Source organism: Manacus vitellinus, unplaced genomic scaffold (assembly GCF_001715985.3).
Source record: "Manacus vitellinus isolate BGI_N305 unplaced genomic scaffold, ASM171598v3 scaffold_2_pilon, whole genome shotgun sequence".
NCBI lineage: Eukaryota > Metazoa > Chordata > Aves > Passeriformes > Pipridae > Manacus > Manacus vitellinus.
This window is the reverse complement of record NW_021940208.1, coordinates 9,071,717-9,092,380: the sequence shown is the minus strand read 5'-3', so window position 1 is coordinate 9,092,380 and position 20,664 is coordinate 9,071,717. Positions and strand designations below refer to the sequence as shown.

Sequence of the window (20,664 nt, the reverse complement as noted above, 5' to 3'; positions counted from 1 at the left end):
TGGTAATGGAAGAAAAAGCTACAATCCAGACTCATATTAATAAATAATTTCTCATCTCTTTCTCCTTCATACATTTCCTCTTGTTTCAGCTGTCTGATCAGCAGTGCATTTCTGGCTTCTTCTCCTTGGTTACAGTCATTAACATGTGTGCTCTTGCTCTATTCTTTCTTGTGATATGAAGTGGAGAGGTAATTGGGATTAATTAGGAATTTCCCATCTTAAATGGAATGGGGTTTCTGACATTTAACTAACTGGCATATTTGTAAAATGGTATTCTTCCAGACATCGGCTTAGTAAAATATCAGAACTAAATAACAAACAGATTCTAATGGAAAGTTTATAACGAGAGGGTCAAATGTGCAAGAGCAGTTACCTCTGAGTCAGTAACTGCTGTGCACTACTGCAGTCTTAAATATATGAGCATTGTGCTACCACTGTTTTAGAAACTATGTAACCAGTGTCACAGAAAGTGGTTTTGCAACACTTTAATTGGTACTTTTACTATACTAGCTGCAAAGAAGTGAATGTGATATCATAAGCATCCATTTCTGTTAAACCTGGCAGGACAATGCTGTCTGATTTAATCCCTAGACTAAGAGGTTCCTGATAGTTATGTCTAATTTGTTGGGACATCTCAGTAACAGGCTAGTAACTTGTCTCGAGGGAAGAAGAACTTGCCCACTGCAGAAACGTTTCATCATTGTTGTCCCATTTGTCAAGGTGTAGACAAATAGTCACATACAGCTGACACCTGAGAGGTAATAGAGCATGAGCCTGAGGGCCAACATACTCAATGCGTTTTTAAAATTAATTAATCTCCCATGCTTCCTCCCTCTTCTCTTGGTATCCACTTTCTTTCTCCTGAACTGGCACCTGGGGTAATATTTGTCGACACTAGTGTGACTGCAAAACTATAGCATACGTCTCTTAAGCAGAGCCCTGTCAGGGCTGCCCCTTCATCCATGGTTGTCTGCTACCGTAATTGGGCAAGGTCAAACATCTTATTACTACGTTTTCATAGACCCTGAGGGGAAGAACATCTCCACTGAGTGATCCAGTGGGTCTAGGGACATTAAACTTGCACTTGCTTCTGTAATTTAGTGTATTTTTTGAAAGAATTATTAGTGTTTTTAAGGGGATGGGGAAGATTTTTAAGGGGATTGGAAAAGTTTTTGTTTTGTTTTGTTTTGTTTTGTTTTTTAACAATCAAATTACAAATTCCTTGGGAGAATTTACTACAGTTGGACCGGTAATTTTCTGTTCATTTATTACTTCTCAAATTAAAAAACAAACAAACAAACAAAAGACCCAAAACCAACCTCCCCCCAAAAAAACCCAAACAAACCAAAAAACAACCAACCAGCAAACCAAACCAACCAACCAAAAGAGAGAAAATCAAGAATTATTTATCCATATACCTACTATACAGACATTGCTTAGGATTTAGGGCACATTTTGATTATTAAAATGTAATTAAAATCTAATATCAACACGTTGCCAACAGACCAGAAGTAACTCCTCACTGGCAAACATAGCTTGTTAAAATGCTACCCTATGGAAAATTCTACAATACCCCAGCTCCTAAATTTCATATCCTCAGATGCATGCCTTCAACAAGATTGAGGAAAGAAATCTTAAAAAATGCTCTAGGGAAGTCAGCAGCAAAATTACTGGTCATATATTGAGTAATGAAAAGACCATAGAAGAAAAAAGTTAATTGTGTTTGTTCATTCCATAATGAAAAGTAAAGCATAGTCATCAATCAGTTGCACAAATAAAGAACACAGATTCCTATACTGAGCACTGACAGGGGTCATGGACATTCACTTTAATGATAACACACACGGGAATTAACACTACTAGACATGAAAGTTCCAAAAGCAGTCTAGTACAAGTGACAAAGTAGAGAATGCTAGAGGGAAACACCTTTATGATTCATCCAGGGAAAAATGTGATGGCTGAAGAGACAAGATGACCCCATGAAATTAATCCAGAATTAGGACAGGAACAAAGAGTTTAAAGGACTGTGAACCTGTCTTCTAACACTTTTTCTTCTTCTCTCATTTTTGAAAAGCAAAATTTAAGCTTCATTAGAGTTTCATAGAAGTCATATAACCATAAGGTTATAGTAAAGTCTAACAGGGAAGTGCAGGAACCCTTCAACTTATGACAGCTAACTCATTCAGTTGATACATGTGGCTCTCAAAATAGTGGTTTCAAAATACTTTGTACATACATTATGATAATTTATAAGTTATAGACAAGTAAAGAAGAGATAAAGTTGTACCATCTCACTTTTAAATTAAATAAACCTTCCTGTCCTGTGTAATAAGCAATCATTTTCTAATAATGTTACTTAAGTGGCCTGTTTCTGTTACCCAGAATCATACTCCTACTAGGAATTAAAAAGAGTGAAGAATGAAGTACAGCATGGAATTATGGGAGAAACCAAACTGTTAAGATGAGTGTTCTGTATGTCTTCATATAGTTCCCCTGAGTACAGGCCAACTATTTTTTAAGTCTAAAATAACAGGATTTCGCTTCCATTATTGCATAAATGTAAGTTTCAAGGAGAAAAATAAACAAACAAACCAACCCAAAAATCCAAAGCCCAGACATCAGTGTTCCTCTCAATTGCACTTTTACTAGTAGAAGGAGAAACATATGGGGGAACTGGACAGTTCTACCTTCCCAACAAGCCTAGCAGTTAGGAGGAGTTGATAATTATGTCCAGTGAATGTGAAATGCTCTATTTACCATCACCAGTTTCATATATATTGACCTCTACAAGCTACTAATAGAAAGTACTGACTGATTAATAAGTTCTGCTTAGTTTATGGGAGAGTCATGATTGGAGGTATGACTATCCAGCTGTTGTTTCATTAATACTTTGAGTGACCAGTGCTTTGATAGGTACTAGCAAAACAGTCCTCCTTGATCTCAAGGTGAGAGGAAAAATATCCCTTTCACCTACATATAAGCTTCTCCTGGAAGCAAATTATATAGCTTTCTATGCTAAAGCTGATTTGAAAAGCCAGATTTGAAAGAACGTATGATAGAAAAAACCCTTGATGTTACTTTACTGTTTAATACATCAATACATAATGCAGCCCTATATTGACACCACAAATCATGGTCAGGAAGAAATCTCACCTGTAGCGACAGGTTAATATGATGAAATATCATCCACTCATGTCTAGAGAGAGCTGGAGATTTAGAAATTTAAGATGATGAAGGCTTCCTATGATTTTGAAGAAACTGATAAACTCTCGAGGCAGATAAAGAGCAGAATGCTCCAATGTTGTGCACTGAAATGCCTCTGTTAGGTGTCTGAATCCTGGAACTGAATCCACAACTGTATAATAACCTTGTGACTTTCATCTACATATAGACAGACATTTGTGAATTGCATTCCCAAAATCCGTTTAGTAAATGGAGAGCCAGAGGGTGCAGGGACACCTTCAGAATAGAATTTGCTATGTCCTGCATCCAGGCACCTGAGCCAATTGCCTGTAAACAAGCTAATGAGCATTCTGAGAGCAGTCCAGCCCACATATAACAATCTTGTTATCATAGCTAATTTACCTGGAGAAACCTACTAACAATTCTGTACCTGAATGAGGTAATTTAGAGTCTGTCTTGTTATTTCTATGTATAATTTGTGCAGTATGGTTCTAACAAGGGGAGTTATAACTAGAGAGCTATTGCATTTCAGTTGGACTTGGTTTCCTACTAGTAGTGAAGCTGCAGTCCAAAGTTGCGATTTTAATGCAAATGCAGATTAATTTTGCAGACCCTGAACAGGGAGAAGTGATTGGTTTGTGTTTGCTTTCAAAGTGGTTTTCTGTGTATGTCTGAAGTACTCACAAATAGGAGCTCAGAACAACTTAAAAAAACATTATTTGATGTGAGTTTCTCCAATTAATATGAGGACTAGGACAGCTGTGTAGGTAACAGAAGAACAGGACAAAAACTCCTGGACTTTGGTAGAAAGAGTTTTATTTTAGTAGCTTACAAGTTTAGCAGCAACTGTGCAGACATCCAAACCATGGATGTCTTCCCAGACATGCATAGGAAGGACTGCAATCCTCATGGCACTGGCATTAATCATCTTTGGTGAAACATTTCTCATAAAAAGTACAGTTTTGCAACACTAAAGAAGAGGCATAAAAGATGCAGTTTACAGCACAGTTTCCAAACTGGGTAAGATCAGCTTTGTCTTTTAGAAAGAGATAAAAAAAGTTATAGTTTAACATCTGTACAGATGTTACATGCTGTGGAAAGATTATGTAGCAGTGTTGCTTCCAGAGGGCAGCATCCCTTTGAGGCAGGATGGAGTACACATCTGCCTTTCCCTGCGTGCATCAGAGCTGTTCTCATTCTAACAATGGGAGTTGTCGTTCTCCGTTAGGCTCATGCTGAAAGCTTTGAATAAAAGCCTTAAAAAGCTCAGCTGAAAGTATTAATTCTGAGGGAAACATGTAAATCTGGATGAAGACTTCCATTCATTTTTAATCTCGCTATGGTAAACCTTGTAATTAAAATGATTAAATGACTGAATAAAACCCTATATTTACATCCTTTAGAATAACACAATGAAAAACCATAATCCTGTTTATGGAAAGAAAACACTGGAGGCCTTTTAAATTTGAAACATCAAACAAAGCTTGTTATTTAAGCAGTTGGTAATTAATGAACCTCTTACTTGGCAAGGACACCTAAGAGTTAACTGTCTAGGAATTCCATCTTGGAGAAAAAAAACTAATTGGGAAGAATCAAATATTATGTTTAAGGAAGAAAAAAAGAGACAAAGTGTTATGTTTATGAATGATCAAGTTGTCCACATTTAATATTTCACAAGGGACAAGTTAAGGATTTACAACAAAGACAGTGTTGGTGGGAAAGCTTCTGGAGCAGACACATCAAAATGATATAGGATTCCCAACACAGGTAGAGGCAGCATTTTTTTGGAGTAATGGTCCAGAAAAAGCAGAACGTGAGAATCTGCTGGTACCTGTTTGCCTTAAGGAAGCAGTACAAAAACCTTTTCATTGAACATATTTTCCTTCATCATTCTGAAAGAGGGGTTAATGTCTCTCTCCAAATACTGCCTCATTTTGCTGTTTAGCTATTTCTCAGTAAAGATGAAAATAACTTAAAAAGTTCATTTATTATACTCAAGAGATAATTCTGTTATCTGAACCTCCACTGCAAATATGCAGAATCTATTAAAAGTATGCTTACCACTCTCCATTCCCTCTTTTTTTCCCTCTAAAATATTTGGACAACATAATGAAAGCCTACATGAATAATCTATATATATCACAACTTTGCGTGTGTTTGTTTGTTTAATGCATTACCTCTTGATAACATTTCACAGAATAAATAAACAAAAATCAGGTTGATATACATATGAAAATTGTTTTCTGATTAAATACTTGTCAAAAGATATTAGTGTAGTATTTTTTCAGTCAGTGGTGCTTTGTAAAGGCTTTCTGGTTTTTCAAGAACTGTATTCTGTAAGAATGGAATGTAAGTACTATTTCATCAGAATTATTTACTTTATCTCCTTTTTGAAAACATGTTAAAATCCATATCTCTTTTAATACAGTGTTCTTTCACTAAGTCATCTTTGTTTTCCCACAATGATAATGTCATTTTCTAAAAGGGCTCAATCTTGAAATTCTTAGGCAAGTGCATATGTAGTTATTGACTGTAGAGATTGAGGAATGGGATTCTGTTGAAGGACAAATTACTTACAAGGGTGTGGAGAATTATTAGACTTGATATTGTATCATGGATTTATCTCCTGTGATAAGTAAGTGAAAATTATTTCTAAAGGTGCCGATCAATGTGAATAAATCAATATAGCAAAAGTGTCCAGTGTTCATCCAGAAAAAATTCGCTATCCTCAAAAACACTCCCTTAACTCATGGTCTTGTTAATTTTAGTTGTTCACACATTGTAAACATGCTTTAAATAATATTTAGCTTAGATATATCCACTACAATAGCTTAGTATTCACTTAAAAGTTTGTCTTTAAGGTGATTTTAAGGGTCAAAATATCTAAGAACTATTTAGAACATAATACCATCTTTGTAAACCAGACACAAAAACTAAAATGGACTACTCAGAAACTGAATACTTTAAAAAAAAAAAAAAAGAATATATTTCAGATGTTCCTGCACACAAATCCTTGAAATACCTCTGCTCTGCAAAAGATCTTTTTACATGGAAATTAATTACATATTTGCTGATTAATTTAAGAATTTACACACTCTCCCTGAAAGTTCACCTTTTGTCCAGAATTATGTTTTACAAATGGACTCTAATGTGGTGGGTAATTATCATTAATGTCTTGTACCTTATTGTCAGAGCTCTGTGGAATGATTTATTGCTGAAACATTACCAGGTCCATGGAGGTAGCTCTCCCCTTTTCCAGGAGACTTCAGCTATGGTACTAATACCACTTGCAGTCCCACTGCAGTACCACAAGGACCTACAGCTCCCCAGTACTTCGTAAGTAAGGAGTTAGAAGGAAATTGCACGTGATAAAATCATAGAGCCATTTAAGTTGGAAAAGACCTCTAAAATCATTGAGTCAACCATTAACCCAGCACTGTCAAGTCCATCAGTAAACCATGTCCTTAAGAGCCATGTCTTCACATGTTTTAAATACCTCCAGGGATGATGACTTCACCACTTCCCTCAGCAGACTGTTCCATTGACAACCATTTTGTTGAAAAAATGCATTACATGCATTACATAATAAACAAAAGAAAGAGAAGCCAAGTCCCCTTCCCATTCATATGATTTTATGTTTACTCTGCATATCAATGTAATTTTTCAGCTTTCAGTGATTACTCTGTCACGCTGCAGAACCTTACCTGGCCTAGTTATGGTGAAAAAATTGTGACAACAGAGAATAAAAATATTTTTCTGGAGTCATTTTCCTGCTGGTATAGCCTACTGGTGCTCAAACAATATAAACTAAAGCAGTTGAATGCTGTTTGTGAGCACAGTATTTTCCACTGTAGGGCTTTTGCTGGCCCACTGATGAAAATGAAAGATACTAGTTTTTCACCATCAAAGGTAATGTCTGTGTAAAAGTAGAACACTGTGTTAGAATCTGACTAAATAAAAGTTCAGAAGCATAATTTCAGGGAAAAAAAAATCGAAATATTTTGATGATATGTAAGGTGCATTTTGTGGAAGCTCTTAAAAGGTGCATGACAACTTGACTCACTGTTGATGTTCATCTATCTTTATACTCTCTGTTTGGGGAAATCAAATTCAGCTGTATTGAAACCATCTCTTTCTTTTTCTGTCTTTCTCAGTTTACTTATCATGATGAAGCCTTAACATCATGTGCTCAATTTTATCACATAGACCATAGTAGTGTCAAACTCAGAAAGAGATTATAGAGGCAACAACAACAAGAGAATCTACTCAGAAGAGAGAAAAGCAGAGAGATGGCATTGATAACTGTAGTACAGTAATAACAATCATTGCAATATAAATAGAAACTGAACACATTTCTCTAACAGAAACTTAGAGGAGATTTTATTTTCTGAAGCTCTTCCATCTGCTACGTGATTTTTTCCAGGCCTCAAATTTGAAGGTAGAAAAATCCCCTCAGTACAGACCTCGTTTCCCAGAGAGGAAAAGGATAGGCTGTACTGCATCTACTGAAAAACAAGCATCATGTCTCCACGTGTTATATGACATGCAAATATAGAGCTATACAGGCAAAAAGAAGAGCAACCAAAATCATGGTTGTACTACTTAAAAAAAAGACAATTTGTATTCAGAAAAAGTATCAGGACACTAGCATTTGAAGCAATTTCTGAAGGCTTCTAAATTCTGAAAGAAGTAATTCAATAATGAGCAAAATGTAAAGGACCATCGTGCATACAGGCTTCAGCCTACTATACCTGGAGAATGAAGTGGAGGGGAGCACATTAGAACAACTCCTTGACCTTCACGTACAGAGACAGCACTTCTTGTCCGACCACTAAAATTTCCCAGATCTATCAAAAGAACAGAGCATTTAGTTACATACCAAAGATTTTAAATTTTGTGGCTACTGTGACTAAAATTTTATTTCCTCTCATAAAGCTGACTTTTTTCATACCTTAATCTATAATATGATGGCCTGAAAAATAAATCTATTTCCATTACAAAAACTTCCATGTTTCATCAGCACCTTATTACTCTTTTTAGTGAACTTGGATACACTATCAAAGGAAAAACAGCAGACAATATATATGGCATTTACAAAAACATTTAATAGTGATTTTATCTCTTTTTACCATATCATGCTTGTTTTTTTCCCTCAGTAGAAATGAGAAAAGAAATACAATGGAGAGAATGCCTTAGCTAAAATCCAGACTGATGATGTTGCAGGCATCAGCTGCACATTGCACATTGTGATGACAAGAAGGGAAAATCATCAGCACATTGGTTCTAAACCCAAATCTGCTCTAGAGCAAGTTTACTCTTTTTAATACTTTCCTTCTGATTTCTGTGGTGTTAAAAGCACAATCCAGTTGTGTGTAAATATATTTTCCCTCCAAAACTTTCTGTCCAGCAGGGTAATAAGAAATATTTCACTTTTGGAACAAAAATTTTTGAATGAGGCTGAAGGGCACTGCTATAAGCAGTTCATTGTATTTATTTAAAGCCTCTCAACCAGAAGATCTTATTATTCCATTTACTGCAGAGAACACTAGATCCAGATTCACATTTGGGAGGGATAGCTATTCTATAGCATGCTTATTTGTAGCAGAAGTTATGTGGCAGCTCAGTTCTGCCACCAGACTGGTGCCTCACCCGTTCCTCAGTTCCCGTGATAGTGTTTAAAGCCTCTCTGCACTCAGGGATTTTCTAGAGACATTTCTATCTGACGTGGATCAAGGTGAAGAAACCAGCAACAAAGGCACCAAAGATATCTTTGAAAAGGACTCAGAATCTTCAGCAAGCACTAAATGAGGATCTGAAGTGTGAAACAATGGGGTCAGTGGGAGCATCTCATTGACATTGTAGCCATAACTCTTAATTTCTGCTTACAGCCCTGAGTTCTGGGATGAACCTGACAGCACCAAAGAGTTTCAACAGGTGGAGCAGAATTATCGCTGTCTTAACTGCGCTCAGTTGGCAGTTCTCTGTCAGATGCTGAAACTCCACATCTTGCTCCATGCCCAGGAGAGCATATAATCGAAGTTTAATGATTTTTAAAAGTAATATAAGTTGATTTTTAATAAATTTCATAATGGGGACTAGGTTCACATTTTTAAGTATAAAGACACTGTCCAAATGCTTTTTCACATTTCTTACAGATGACTTGGGCACAGGTAGAAGTCTAAAATTTAAATGTATCTAAATTTGTGCTGTCTTTGGCCAAAATGAGTCAGTGCTTTGATTTCAATGATAGATACCATGTTTGAATAGAGAAAAGGTAGGTGGGATCTGGTAGAATTTTAACAAATAATAGGGCTACATAAAAAATATATTGCAAAATGTTGCTAATAGACAGATAATTAAAATTTTAAAAAATTATTGCATTTTTAAATAAGCACACCATTCGTTATAATACAAGCTGGTGTAATATCACTTAAAAATGTCTCCTAATGCATGTTACTTGATAGTATACTCTGCAGAAAAGTAATTATTATTATTTTATGTTTAGAAAATAGTGAGCTAGTGTATCCCTGCATACGTATAACTGGTCTGGATGGGAGAACACCTTGCAATGAAAACCTTTCTTAATCAAGTCCTCAGGTGATTCAATGTTATTTTTCAATTACTATGGCAACACCAAGATATTTTTTTTTCATTTCCTGCTTTGAAAATGCACAGTGATGAACAAATACACTTTTTTTTCACCGAATGAAAATTAAAAATAAAAGTACTACATGTGACTCAAGTTTCTATTTGTTCAAATCAATTAGTTTCAGTCTAAAGGAGGACAGTAACAAAGTGCTTTGATTTTCAGCTCTTTTTGGCTATCTGTCAGCTCTGAATTGGATTTCTTGTTAGCATACAGTAGAAAAAAGATTAACAGGTACAAAAGAAGGGATTTAGCTGCAAAGTAAATAAATGTAGGAAAGCTTAAAAGGAAGGAAAGGTGAAGGATCATGCTTGCAGTTCCTCCACATTAAAATAATAAGTCCAAATGGACTTACGGAAAAATCAAGTTAAAGGAAAATTTAATTAATTTCTTGTAAATCCTAGACATTTTATATCTATCCCCATTGAAAAAAAAAAAAAAAGAAAAACAGCTACTAAAAATTTATACAAAACCCTATTATTTTACTTTAAAACTCTAAAGAGGTAGATAATAAAAGAAAGGATGAACAGAATCCAGCTTTAGAGGTGGGAACTGTAACCTCTCACACAGCAGAGCTGGCCATTGGTTCAGTATTATTGCTGCAGTATAAACCTGTAACACATGTTACATGTCAGATAGCCCCACACAGAATGAATCTGTCCTTTATCATCTTATGATGCATATAGCTGATTGATAAGAAAATGCCTTCCTGTGCTCCCTAGGTATTCATCTTCTACCCTGAAAGATTAATTTCCTCTTATCTCAATGCTAGTAGCAAACATGATAACACCTACTCTCATTTTCAAAGCAGTTCCTGGGGTTTAGCTACATAACTTCTATACTCTCTAACATGAGAAACATTTTGAAAATATGTAGCTAAGTGTCAGTCACCATGCCAAATGTAACTCATTATTAACAATATATATGCAAAACATACAAAGGACATTTAGATGGATTGTGAGGCAGGAGTAGCACAATTGTCTTTACTGTTGAAAAAAAATATTCAATTCAAAAATTTTATATAGCGTCACTAGAGTACAACCTGTGACACAAGAGTGGTCTTCACTGTGAAAGGGAAATAGTAGAGAAATTCCAGAGCTAGTGAAGATGCCAGACATTAAATCCAATGGATTTGGTGCAATCCGTTCTGGATATCCTATTTACGCTGCAGGTATAATTAGCTCAATCTTTGAGAGAAGTTATAAACTTGGGAAAACCATCCAGATCTCTTATCCAAAGCAGCTGACGGGTAGTGTGGCTGTCTCTGCAGTGGCCATTCCTATTCTTGGCTGAAAAGTGGGTTTCTCTCAGCACACGTACATATGTACTGATGGGCATTGTGGAAGAATGACACCACCACAAGAGTATCAGTTTAAATAAGGCTCAAGAGAAAACACTTCTACAGAAAGTGAAGGGAGTAACAGGAAATAAATGGGAGAGATCTTAAAGCAGTCAAAGCAACTGAAAAGCTTTGCAGGTCTAGCAAAATGAACATCTGAGTAAAAGGAGAAATGTTCTGCCATTGACAGAAGGACTTGTACAAAAGTTGGAGCAGTTGTTATCACTTAATAGCCTTCCAATTCACCTTCACTGTAGTTTGTGTTTTAGGTGTGCAGAGGAAGGATCATTCATTCACTGTGTTCATCAGTTAGCTACAGCTAATGGGGGCAACAGGGATGTGGCAGGTTTTTGTGACCCAGACAACAGTCCATTGATGATTGCTATGAAATTAGGATCAAATTAAAGGTGAAAAACAGATCTTGTTTTTATTGTAGGCAATTACCGCTTGGTAATGGTAAGCCTGGTATGGAAACCTGGTAAACCTGGTATGGAAGCTGTGGAAGGCTCTGTACTTCATTGTCAATTTACTTTTAAAGCAGAAATTAGATTGGTCCAGAATATTGTCCTCTGTCAGTTCAGTTCTGTGAGTTTAAACTATTTTATATGCAAATTTATTATGGAGTTTAAAATGGACATAATATGATATGTATTAAAATGTTTAAAGACATATCCTGAAGATACCTAAAGTTAAGTATAAACCAGGCAATATTCTTTTCAATAAGGTGAAAATAGCTCTACACAAGGTAGGATTCTTCCATCATGCCAAGGACAAATCTATTGCATTGTCACTAAGAGAGGGTAGCCTTCCTCTCCTTGTATTTGAAAGCCAGGACTAAGAAATAGACCTTGAACAGTAATTGTAGCTGTTTAAAAAAGGTAAGATTTACAGGGAAAAGAATTCCATTAAAAAATGTTTCTCAAAATCCCATTATAACCTAAATCAAAAACGTGGTTTGACTATACACTCTAAACAATGGAAAATATACATGTTCTGTTTAGTAGCCAACAAACACAAGCTATGGAAGGACAAAAGGTAGGTATTGAAAAGACATCATGAGTGACTGCATAGGGAACTTTTACATTGGATGAATTAAATACAATACTCACAGGATAACCAAGTGTCCAAATAAATTAATAGATCACGTTGAATTGGCATACACCTATTTTCTAGGAATACCAGTTAAGGAGGTGCAGTTGTATTATTAGAGTCACTCATTGGACCTAAGAATAACCTTTAACATTTAAAACATTAACTAGAAAAAGTGTGAAAGGTAACTCAGACAAAAAGGATTCTACCATGACGGAATCATCATCTCACCGTTGATAATGGGAAATGTATATATCGTGAATTTTCAAAAATCACATTACCATATGACTTTTAGGTGACAAAATAAGGGCGAGATTCAAATATTTTAGAAAGTATCATACTTATTATCATTGTTGCTATTATTATTTATTACCAGAAAGCTTTTGAATCCTACAGGGTTCATCAGTCTGACACAATCTGAAAAAGATCATTTTTTTTCTCAAAGAAGTTAGTATGCAAAAACATAAATAGAGCACGTATAGAGAAGAAATTATGTATTTCAAGCTTGCACAACAGCCACCCTGTGTCTCTGTATATCTGCAGAGCCACTGAAGAGTTTTAAGCAAAGGAACTGGTTATACAGATGTTTTCAGGGAGTGCTGTCAAAAGATGATGATGAGCACAGGAGAATGCTTTAGGACTCCTCTCAGAAAATGTAAAAGCTTGAGAAGGCACAAGATATTGTACTTTCTTATATTTAGATCAACATCTTCCAGAATCATTCTCAGATATACAAGATATTTTTTTCTCAGAAAAAATCTGAGGGCAGTTGGCCAGGAGGCACCGATCACCACTGGGGGAATGGGCTGGGCATTGGTTAGTGGGTGGTGGGCAATTGTATTTTGCATCACTTGTTTCTCTTGGGTTTTATTTTTCTCTCTTTTCCTGTTTTCTCCCTTTTACTTACACTTAGCATTACTATTGTTATTATCATAAGTATTATTCTTGCTATTCTTCTTATTATTATTATTTTATTTTACTTTATTTCAATTGTTAAACTGTTATCTCGACCCATGGTTTTTACCTTATTCTGATTCTCTTCCCAATCTCATGGGATGGAGGGTGGGACAGTGAGTGACTATCTGTGTGGTACTTAGTTGCTGCTTGGGGTTAAACCATGACATCTGGTGAGGAAATATATATAACTATTTCCTAAATTGATTTATAGAATCTTGTGTGAAATCTAGTATAATAATTCTTTCTTTTTAATTTCCTTTGTAAATTAGATGATTTATATTTATTATTATTAATTAGAAAAATAAAAGACAAATTATAGATTTTTCCTTTATTTAATATACCATATTTGTTAAAAAGGAATACTATATTTCAATTAAAATATTCACTACTTGTGATGCTATACAGATTTTTATAAATTATAAATTGATAGGCTTCTTCCACTGTTTTGTCTTGATTAGCTACTCATTTTTTATAGAATCTAATCTGTCTGTGAAGGGTACCACAGGAGGCTTATATATATTCAGAGCTTTGGAGAATTCTTTATTTTGTTGCACCTACTTTCAGTAGCATCAAATAATACCATCAGTATCATCAATAAAGCTTAATTATTCTCAAAGCCTTGAAGAAGAAAGGGAATTTGTAGGTACCAAAATCTCCCTAAACTTCAGTAGGTTTTCTGCACTCATAAATCCGGAAGTACTGGATCAAAGTGAATTAGGAGAAATATTTATAGGCAGAGTAAAATAACAAGATTATGTTGAAAATTATAGAGCTGCTATATGATTCAACATAGCATGTTAATTGCATGATAACTGGGATGTTTGTGATAACAGTTGTTGATGGTTATGATTAATTAACTACAATCATTCTGGGTATGTCAGCTTTCATCTATTCTCACAAGAATTAATTCAGTATACTTCTCAGCTGTCTTTCACGTCTGCGTACTGAAATATCAAGGCAAACCACAGAATCAAGTGGAAATGTTATGGTTAAGGGGTTTTCATCTTGTTATTCTATTCGTGATCTGTCAGGAGCAACAATAAAACCAAAGACATAAACAACCAATCTTAAGTTACAAATGAAAGATTTTTAAATATAGATCACAACATTTAATCACCAAAGTGGGTCACTAAATCATACTACTTCCAGGGTTTTTGAGCAAATATATTTTTTCACTTGAGTAATATATGCAATGTATTTTTTTATAAACATATTGTTTTACGTAATGTTATCTGCATGTTAGGAAACATACATTTCTATTTGCAACGTTTTTCACAGAACTTCCTGGCACTGAGTAGTATACTAACTTGTATAAATTCTGTATACATAATACTGATAATTCAACATTCTTAATTTTTTCCTTTCTACTTATGAGTGCTTCTTCCCATTTGCTTGATTGCTCCTTTAGTGACTTTTTTCAATTAAATTAATTCCAAACATTCAAGGACATACTGCAAACACCATTTCATTTGTTGTAACTTTCTTCAACAAGATGTGACTTTTCCTTCCTTTAATTAGTGAATAAAGATCACAACCAGTTAGGATTTTACATGATTAAATATGGAATGACTAGTGCAGCACAATTTCCTATCATATGATGTAACATGAAATTAGCAGCAACTAATCTGTTGGAAACCCCTGTATAGGTCTTATGGTTCACAGGAGGCTGTAATGGTTACAGAGAGAAAAAAACTTTTTTTAACACTCTGTGTGAACAAGCCATTAAGGATAACTTATTTTGTATGTCATTGAGCAAATTCATACTATAAAGTAAAACATTGCTTATATATATAGTTAATAATTTTCGTTCATGGATTCTAGTCCTAAAGATAACATAATGGTTTCGCTTCCACATGTTCAGGAAAATGTTACAAACCTTTTTCCCTACGTCTTTTAAGTTCCAAATCTGAGTTTGCCAAAGCTGGAATTTATCAGAAGAAAGGGTACAAAAGAATTAAGAAATTAAATTATTCTCATTAGGGAAAGGTGTCAAATGAAGTAAGCTTTCCCAGGTTCAGAAGTGATGGCACTGAGCTCACCCAAATTAAAATCTTTACAACATCCACAGCTTCTGCATTTGAGGCTATCTTGCTGGAGTGATACAAACAAAGAATCTGCAGAAAATAAAAGTCTGCTCTACCAGGGTCCCTGTTCTGAAGATAACATGTAAGATGTTTGATAATATTTCAGTTGCTATTATTTTTTTTTTTACCTGATTTCATCATATTTTGTATAATGAGAGTATCAAGTTATATGAATGAACTAGGACAAATAGAATATCTGAGAACTGCTGTTCAGGTCTAAGGCTTGGAGAATGGCATGCAATAGTAACAGCTGGAGGCTTGTAGACACCATAACTATGAGGTATGGCATTTCAAATTCTGACTCCACTCTAGACAAGTCATTTCACAGTGCTGACTTTTGACTAGACTAATGTGTATAAATGCCTCCATATTTCACTTCCGCTCTGTCATAAAGAAAAGGATAAGGTCATAATCTCCCAGAAATTACTTATTTGATTTTCTCTAAGAGTTGTAGTGCCCAGTATGACCCACAAGTCAATTGTGACAAGATAACTAAGTGTTTGGACACATTCAAGGAGTAAATCTGGGAGACCTTCATCTTAGCTGAATAGCTCAACTGGAAATAAAAGCCTTACAAACACAAAGTATTTCCTACGTAGCAGCTGGTTGTTACATATAATGCTAGGTAATGTTTTTTATAAGGCAGTTTGTATTGGAGCATATTATTCTGTTTAGTATCCAGATGATACCAGTCACTGCAAATCACAGTTTAGGATATGAGTATGTAATTGAACAAGTAAGAATCATCGAAGATAAATAAATTGTCACAAGTCAGCTGAGCAACTATAAATTACTGTCTTTGTACTTTAACCTTTTCAATTTGTAAATTGGAACACGTCAATTAATAGTCTGGTGAAAGTGGTCTGAACATTCCTCTAATGATCTAATTTGTGGCAAATGAATGACACAGTATTTATTTATCAGATCAGAAAAGTTAAACCTTCTTAGAAGGTTTCTCTAATTTCATGAGATCATGGCTAAAGCAGTTTCAAACACTTTCATAAAGGCATTTACTTCTCACAGCTCTCTCTTTGTATTCTAATTCTATGTCACTTATTTTCTATTTCTGTCACGTACTAGTGTTAGAGAGCTATATTTAGACAAAGCTTTGTCATATGGAAGCACTGGTCTCCAGGGTACAAGCACTGAGTAGTGTGAACAAAATCAAGCACTAAGAGGTTAAAAAAAAAAAAAAAAAAGATAAATTTCAGACTGCAGAAGATTTGAGACCTGAATACATTAATTCTCCAGACCTGTTAGAAACTGGCCTTGTAGCAAGGTACCATAAGGAGTTATAAGAGATATTCAGAGAGACTCAGACATAAAAGAGGATATGAGTGGAACTTGTTAAAAGAAGTCTAGCAATTTTAAATATATAGTGTGCTTTTGGTAGAACAGACTAAATACATGTTTTTGCCATCAAGAAGAGAATCCAACTTATGTATTGAATACGCTGTGTGTGGGAATTGAAAATTCAAATAAGAAAAACTAAATGGCAATGTGTTGAAAAAATAATGTCTGGATTTTATAGTGAAGTTGATCAAATAATTAGAGACTGTGAAATGAAGACTATGAAGGCAACACTTCAGATTTTAATATTATGAATTTATGTAAAGAATTAATTGGATAGTAATGAATATCAAAAGGAAAATAAAGGAAACAAAATACACAGATTAATAGTTACAGAACAGCAGTTTCTGCAGCAGTATTACCAGATGATCATTGAATGGCTTGGAACAAACAGATCAGTAACCTCAGGTGTACGGAAAGAATTTTTCTTGCATATAAGTATTAATTTACAAACGATATAACTGAGTAAAAGAGCTTTCCTAACAAAAAATAATGGGCGAAATTTTGCATGTCTGTGTCTTCAATATTTGAGGAGGAAAATATTACTCATATCTGTTGGCTTATAGATGATTAACACTATTATTATAAAAATACTTTGTTTTCCCTAACTCCAGTGAGAACTGTAGTTGTTTTTAGCAAAAAGTGCTGAGATTTTGCTCTCTGAAAATCAAGTTCTTTGAAAACTTCTCTGTCACGTAAGTATATGTTGTTCTGATGCCATACTTTTAAAAAGAGGTTGACAAATCTGAAAAGTTTTAGAGAAAAGTTATAAGATTAATGATTAATTTACCTTACAGAAAACATCTTATAGCGATAAATGCCTAAACCTAAAAAAAAATATTCTGATGGAGTTAAAAGTGAGAAAAAGAAAAAAAACTTTTCCACCATTTCCTTTTCTTAAAAGAAAGAATCTGAGCTTCTGAATCAATCCCCTAGTGAGTTTAACTGATCCTACAAATAAACATTATGTAATTGTTGGAGGTCACTCCTCAAAATGGTTCTCTTGAACTCAGTAGTTATACTCAACTGATTTAAATACGTGCATAATTTTTTGTATAAAGTGGAATATGGTTTTAAACATAAATATCATGCATAAATTTTTTATACAAAAATAATAGCAAACTAAGAGATACTGTTAGAAAGGATAAAGAAGAAAAAATAGTGAAGGCTTTTCAGTGATGTCGGAAAGTGTAGGAAAATGGTACCAGATTATTGCAGTGTTATCACTGTAATAATGATTGATGAAATGTCATTTGAAGGACTAATGTTTAAGGAGATGGTACCTGAAAACCTGGGGAAAATTGTGTCCACGCTATCAATGTAATTTAATAGAAATTATTTTGTTTAATTAATTGTAACCCATTGTACGTTTCCTACTCTTAGGAGATGAATGGGATTTTTATCAGTGTAATTGCAAATTATTGACAAGAACAACTTCAGTGGTAGTATACATTAGTTTTATCCAAATCAATTGCTAATAGATATTATACATTTCCAACTAACAATACAAGCATGGTGTGTAGATTAAGCTCACCACAAGTGAAACCATCATGTTAGAATATTTACTCTTACTAATTCAGATAGTCCTATCATAAATGTCTATGGTCTACCAAATATGAATCAAATGTAAGCAAATCTAAAATGAATGGTAGAGTGAGTAAGTAATGGTGACTAGTAATTGAGGAGGTTCATGTGTGATTATACTTAAAGGTAATAGTACTATGTTAATGCTAAGAAAGTATTTTTTAAAATTGAATTTTATGCAAATTATTTTGAATATAATAAACCAACATTTTAAATTGTTCTTGGAATGAGTTCTTTCCTTCTAATACTTTATAACAAAAGCAATACTGGTTTGCACATGGTTTGTGCTAAATTTTAATCTCAATGTGAGGTTCAGTTGAGCCATTCTGAGCCAGTTATCCTAATCTTCCTTTCAAGACAATGCAATAAAAGAGACACTTCAAAGGCCTAATTCTGTTGATCTATTTTAGATGTCAACTTGACATAATGAACTGCATCCTAGTAGTGCAACAGGTTAAGTAGGAAACCTAAACAATTAGATCAGTTGAATCTGTCTGTAGTGTAGACATTTGACTTTAAATGAGAATGAATAAAGTGCATTTAGAGGCACTTTACTATTTCATTGATCTTCATATTCTTTTTTTAATATAATTATTTTGTCTACAGTGCCCTGATAAGACTAAGTAGAAGATGGTAAAGGATTCCTCTCACATACAGAAGCGTAACACATATAGAAAAGTAACAAAAAGCAAGCATAAATTTCCATAACTGTGTTTGCCCTTTGTAAGTAAAAGGCGAAGCAACAGTTTCTTACTCTTGTCAGTATAGTAGTGAACTAAGTTTTTTAAAGGTACATAGGAAATTAGGATATGAGCATAGTATTTTTCCAATAATTTCCAAATTAAGGCAAATTCGGCCCTTAACCTCATAGACTTTCTTATTGTGGCAGTAACTGTATTGTAAGAAGGACAAAGATGACAGCTCCAAATGTTAAACAACCTGGATATATACCTAATGTGTTTCATATTTTTCTACAGTTTAGAAAATTTAAAAGTTATATATATTAAAGGATTTTACATTGATTTACAATTTGATGGACTCCATCTTCTGGCTACCTGTTTGTTGAATAATGTATGTATGCAGGACAAACTCCAGCTCAGTCTGATGAGCCTGATTGATACTTAGAAATTCTTGCCTTCTAGACCTTGGCAAGACACTTACTGGAGTAAAGGGGGTAATGGAATTGGCACCACCATAATGCTGCGATAAATGCCCATCTTAAGATGACTTGCAGATTTAATCCAGTATGCATAAAAACATCTAGCATTTCCTGTTTATTGCTTTTAATTTCAGTGGAAGCAAAAGGCTTTCAAAATAAGGAAGAAACGCTTTTGTTATACAACTACTTTACTGTGTTGACTTTATAAAGAGTGTAAGAAAACATTTGTCTCTCTAAAAGCATCTGTAATGTCAGAGGAGCAATACCTTTGGGTAGGTATGAATTTTAAGTAGACAGCACAAAAGACAATTGCTATAATATAAACCTGCTCCTCATCCTCACAAATGCATCTTAAGTATTTCTACCTTTTCTCCTTTTAAATGCCACCATTATTTAAACACTTCGAAGTTATTTGAGTGTTTGTTAGTTCTCTTAGAGTTGAAAAGGAACTTATTAGATACACATGATGGGATATATGTACAAAGGTTAAAAATGTTTTCTAATTAAAAGTGGAGGGAGGACCAATATTTTTTTCTCATAGAAGTAATTTCTAATGTACAAATAGTGAGAGTGATGGAAGAAACAAGCAAGTCTTACACTCTCAAAATGATTTTTCATAGTCATGCTCTATTGAATTGCAATTCAATCAGTAGTTTTTTGGGCACACTCTAGAAAATTTAAATACATTCATATATTTTAGTGTCTATAACCAAACTACAAAAATAGCAGCTGTTGATATACATGCCTATCATAAGTAAATAATGTGAAATCTATTGCATGTGAAAGGCTATCACTTGTGTTTCATCTCAACTATCTTATTTAATACACGAGGTTGCACTGCAGTATTATTTAAGTTCCCCATGTTAAGCAGTTTTAAATCTCTCTCACTCTTAATGTTGATTCTAACAGACGTTAAAAATAAATAGTTTTGCTCCCTTGTTTGCACTTTTACTCCTTGAAATAATAGGTGAATAGGTATGATATAATCAAGATGATAAAGAATATCCAAACTGTTTAACTAAAACTTTACACATATGTCAAGTAAAGCAGTAAACACCAATTTCTATCCAACAGTCCTGGAATCCTCAGTGGGTCATGAAGTGGTGCTACAGAAATATGTTACTGGTCAAAGAAGCCTAGTACTGTTTATGAGGATTTGAAATAAATACTTGAGGATGGAGATGCAATGTGGTCTACAACAGCTTCTGAGAGATAGAAAAACTTGGTGTTCTGAAGTTTGGAAATAACTATTATAAAAATAAAAATTAAAAAA

The 20,664-nt window shown here is 34.2% G+C and overlaps 1 protein-coding gene across 2 annotated transcripts in view; it reads right to left on the bottom strand.

Annotated features, from left to right (window-relative positions):
- Positions 1-20,664, bottom strand: part of CNTN5 (contactin 5) — a 430,795-nt gene that overhangs the window by 169,331 nt on the left and 240,800 nt on the right. For both annotated transcript variants that reach the window (XM_018071482.2, XM_018071483.2), the window contains one exon: positions 7,935-8,030. In XM_018071482.2, coding sequence (XP_017926971.1) covers positions 7,935-8,030 — 96 coding nt within the window. The remainder of the gene's footprint in view (positions 1-7,934; positions 8,031-20,664) is intronic.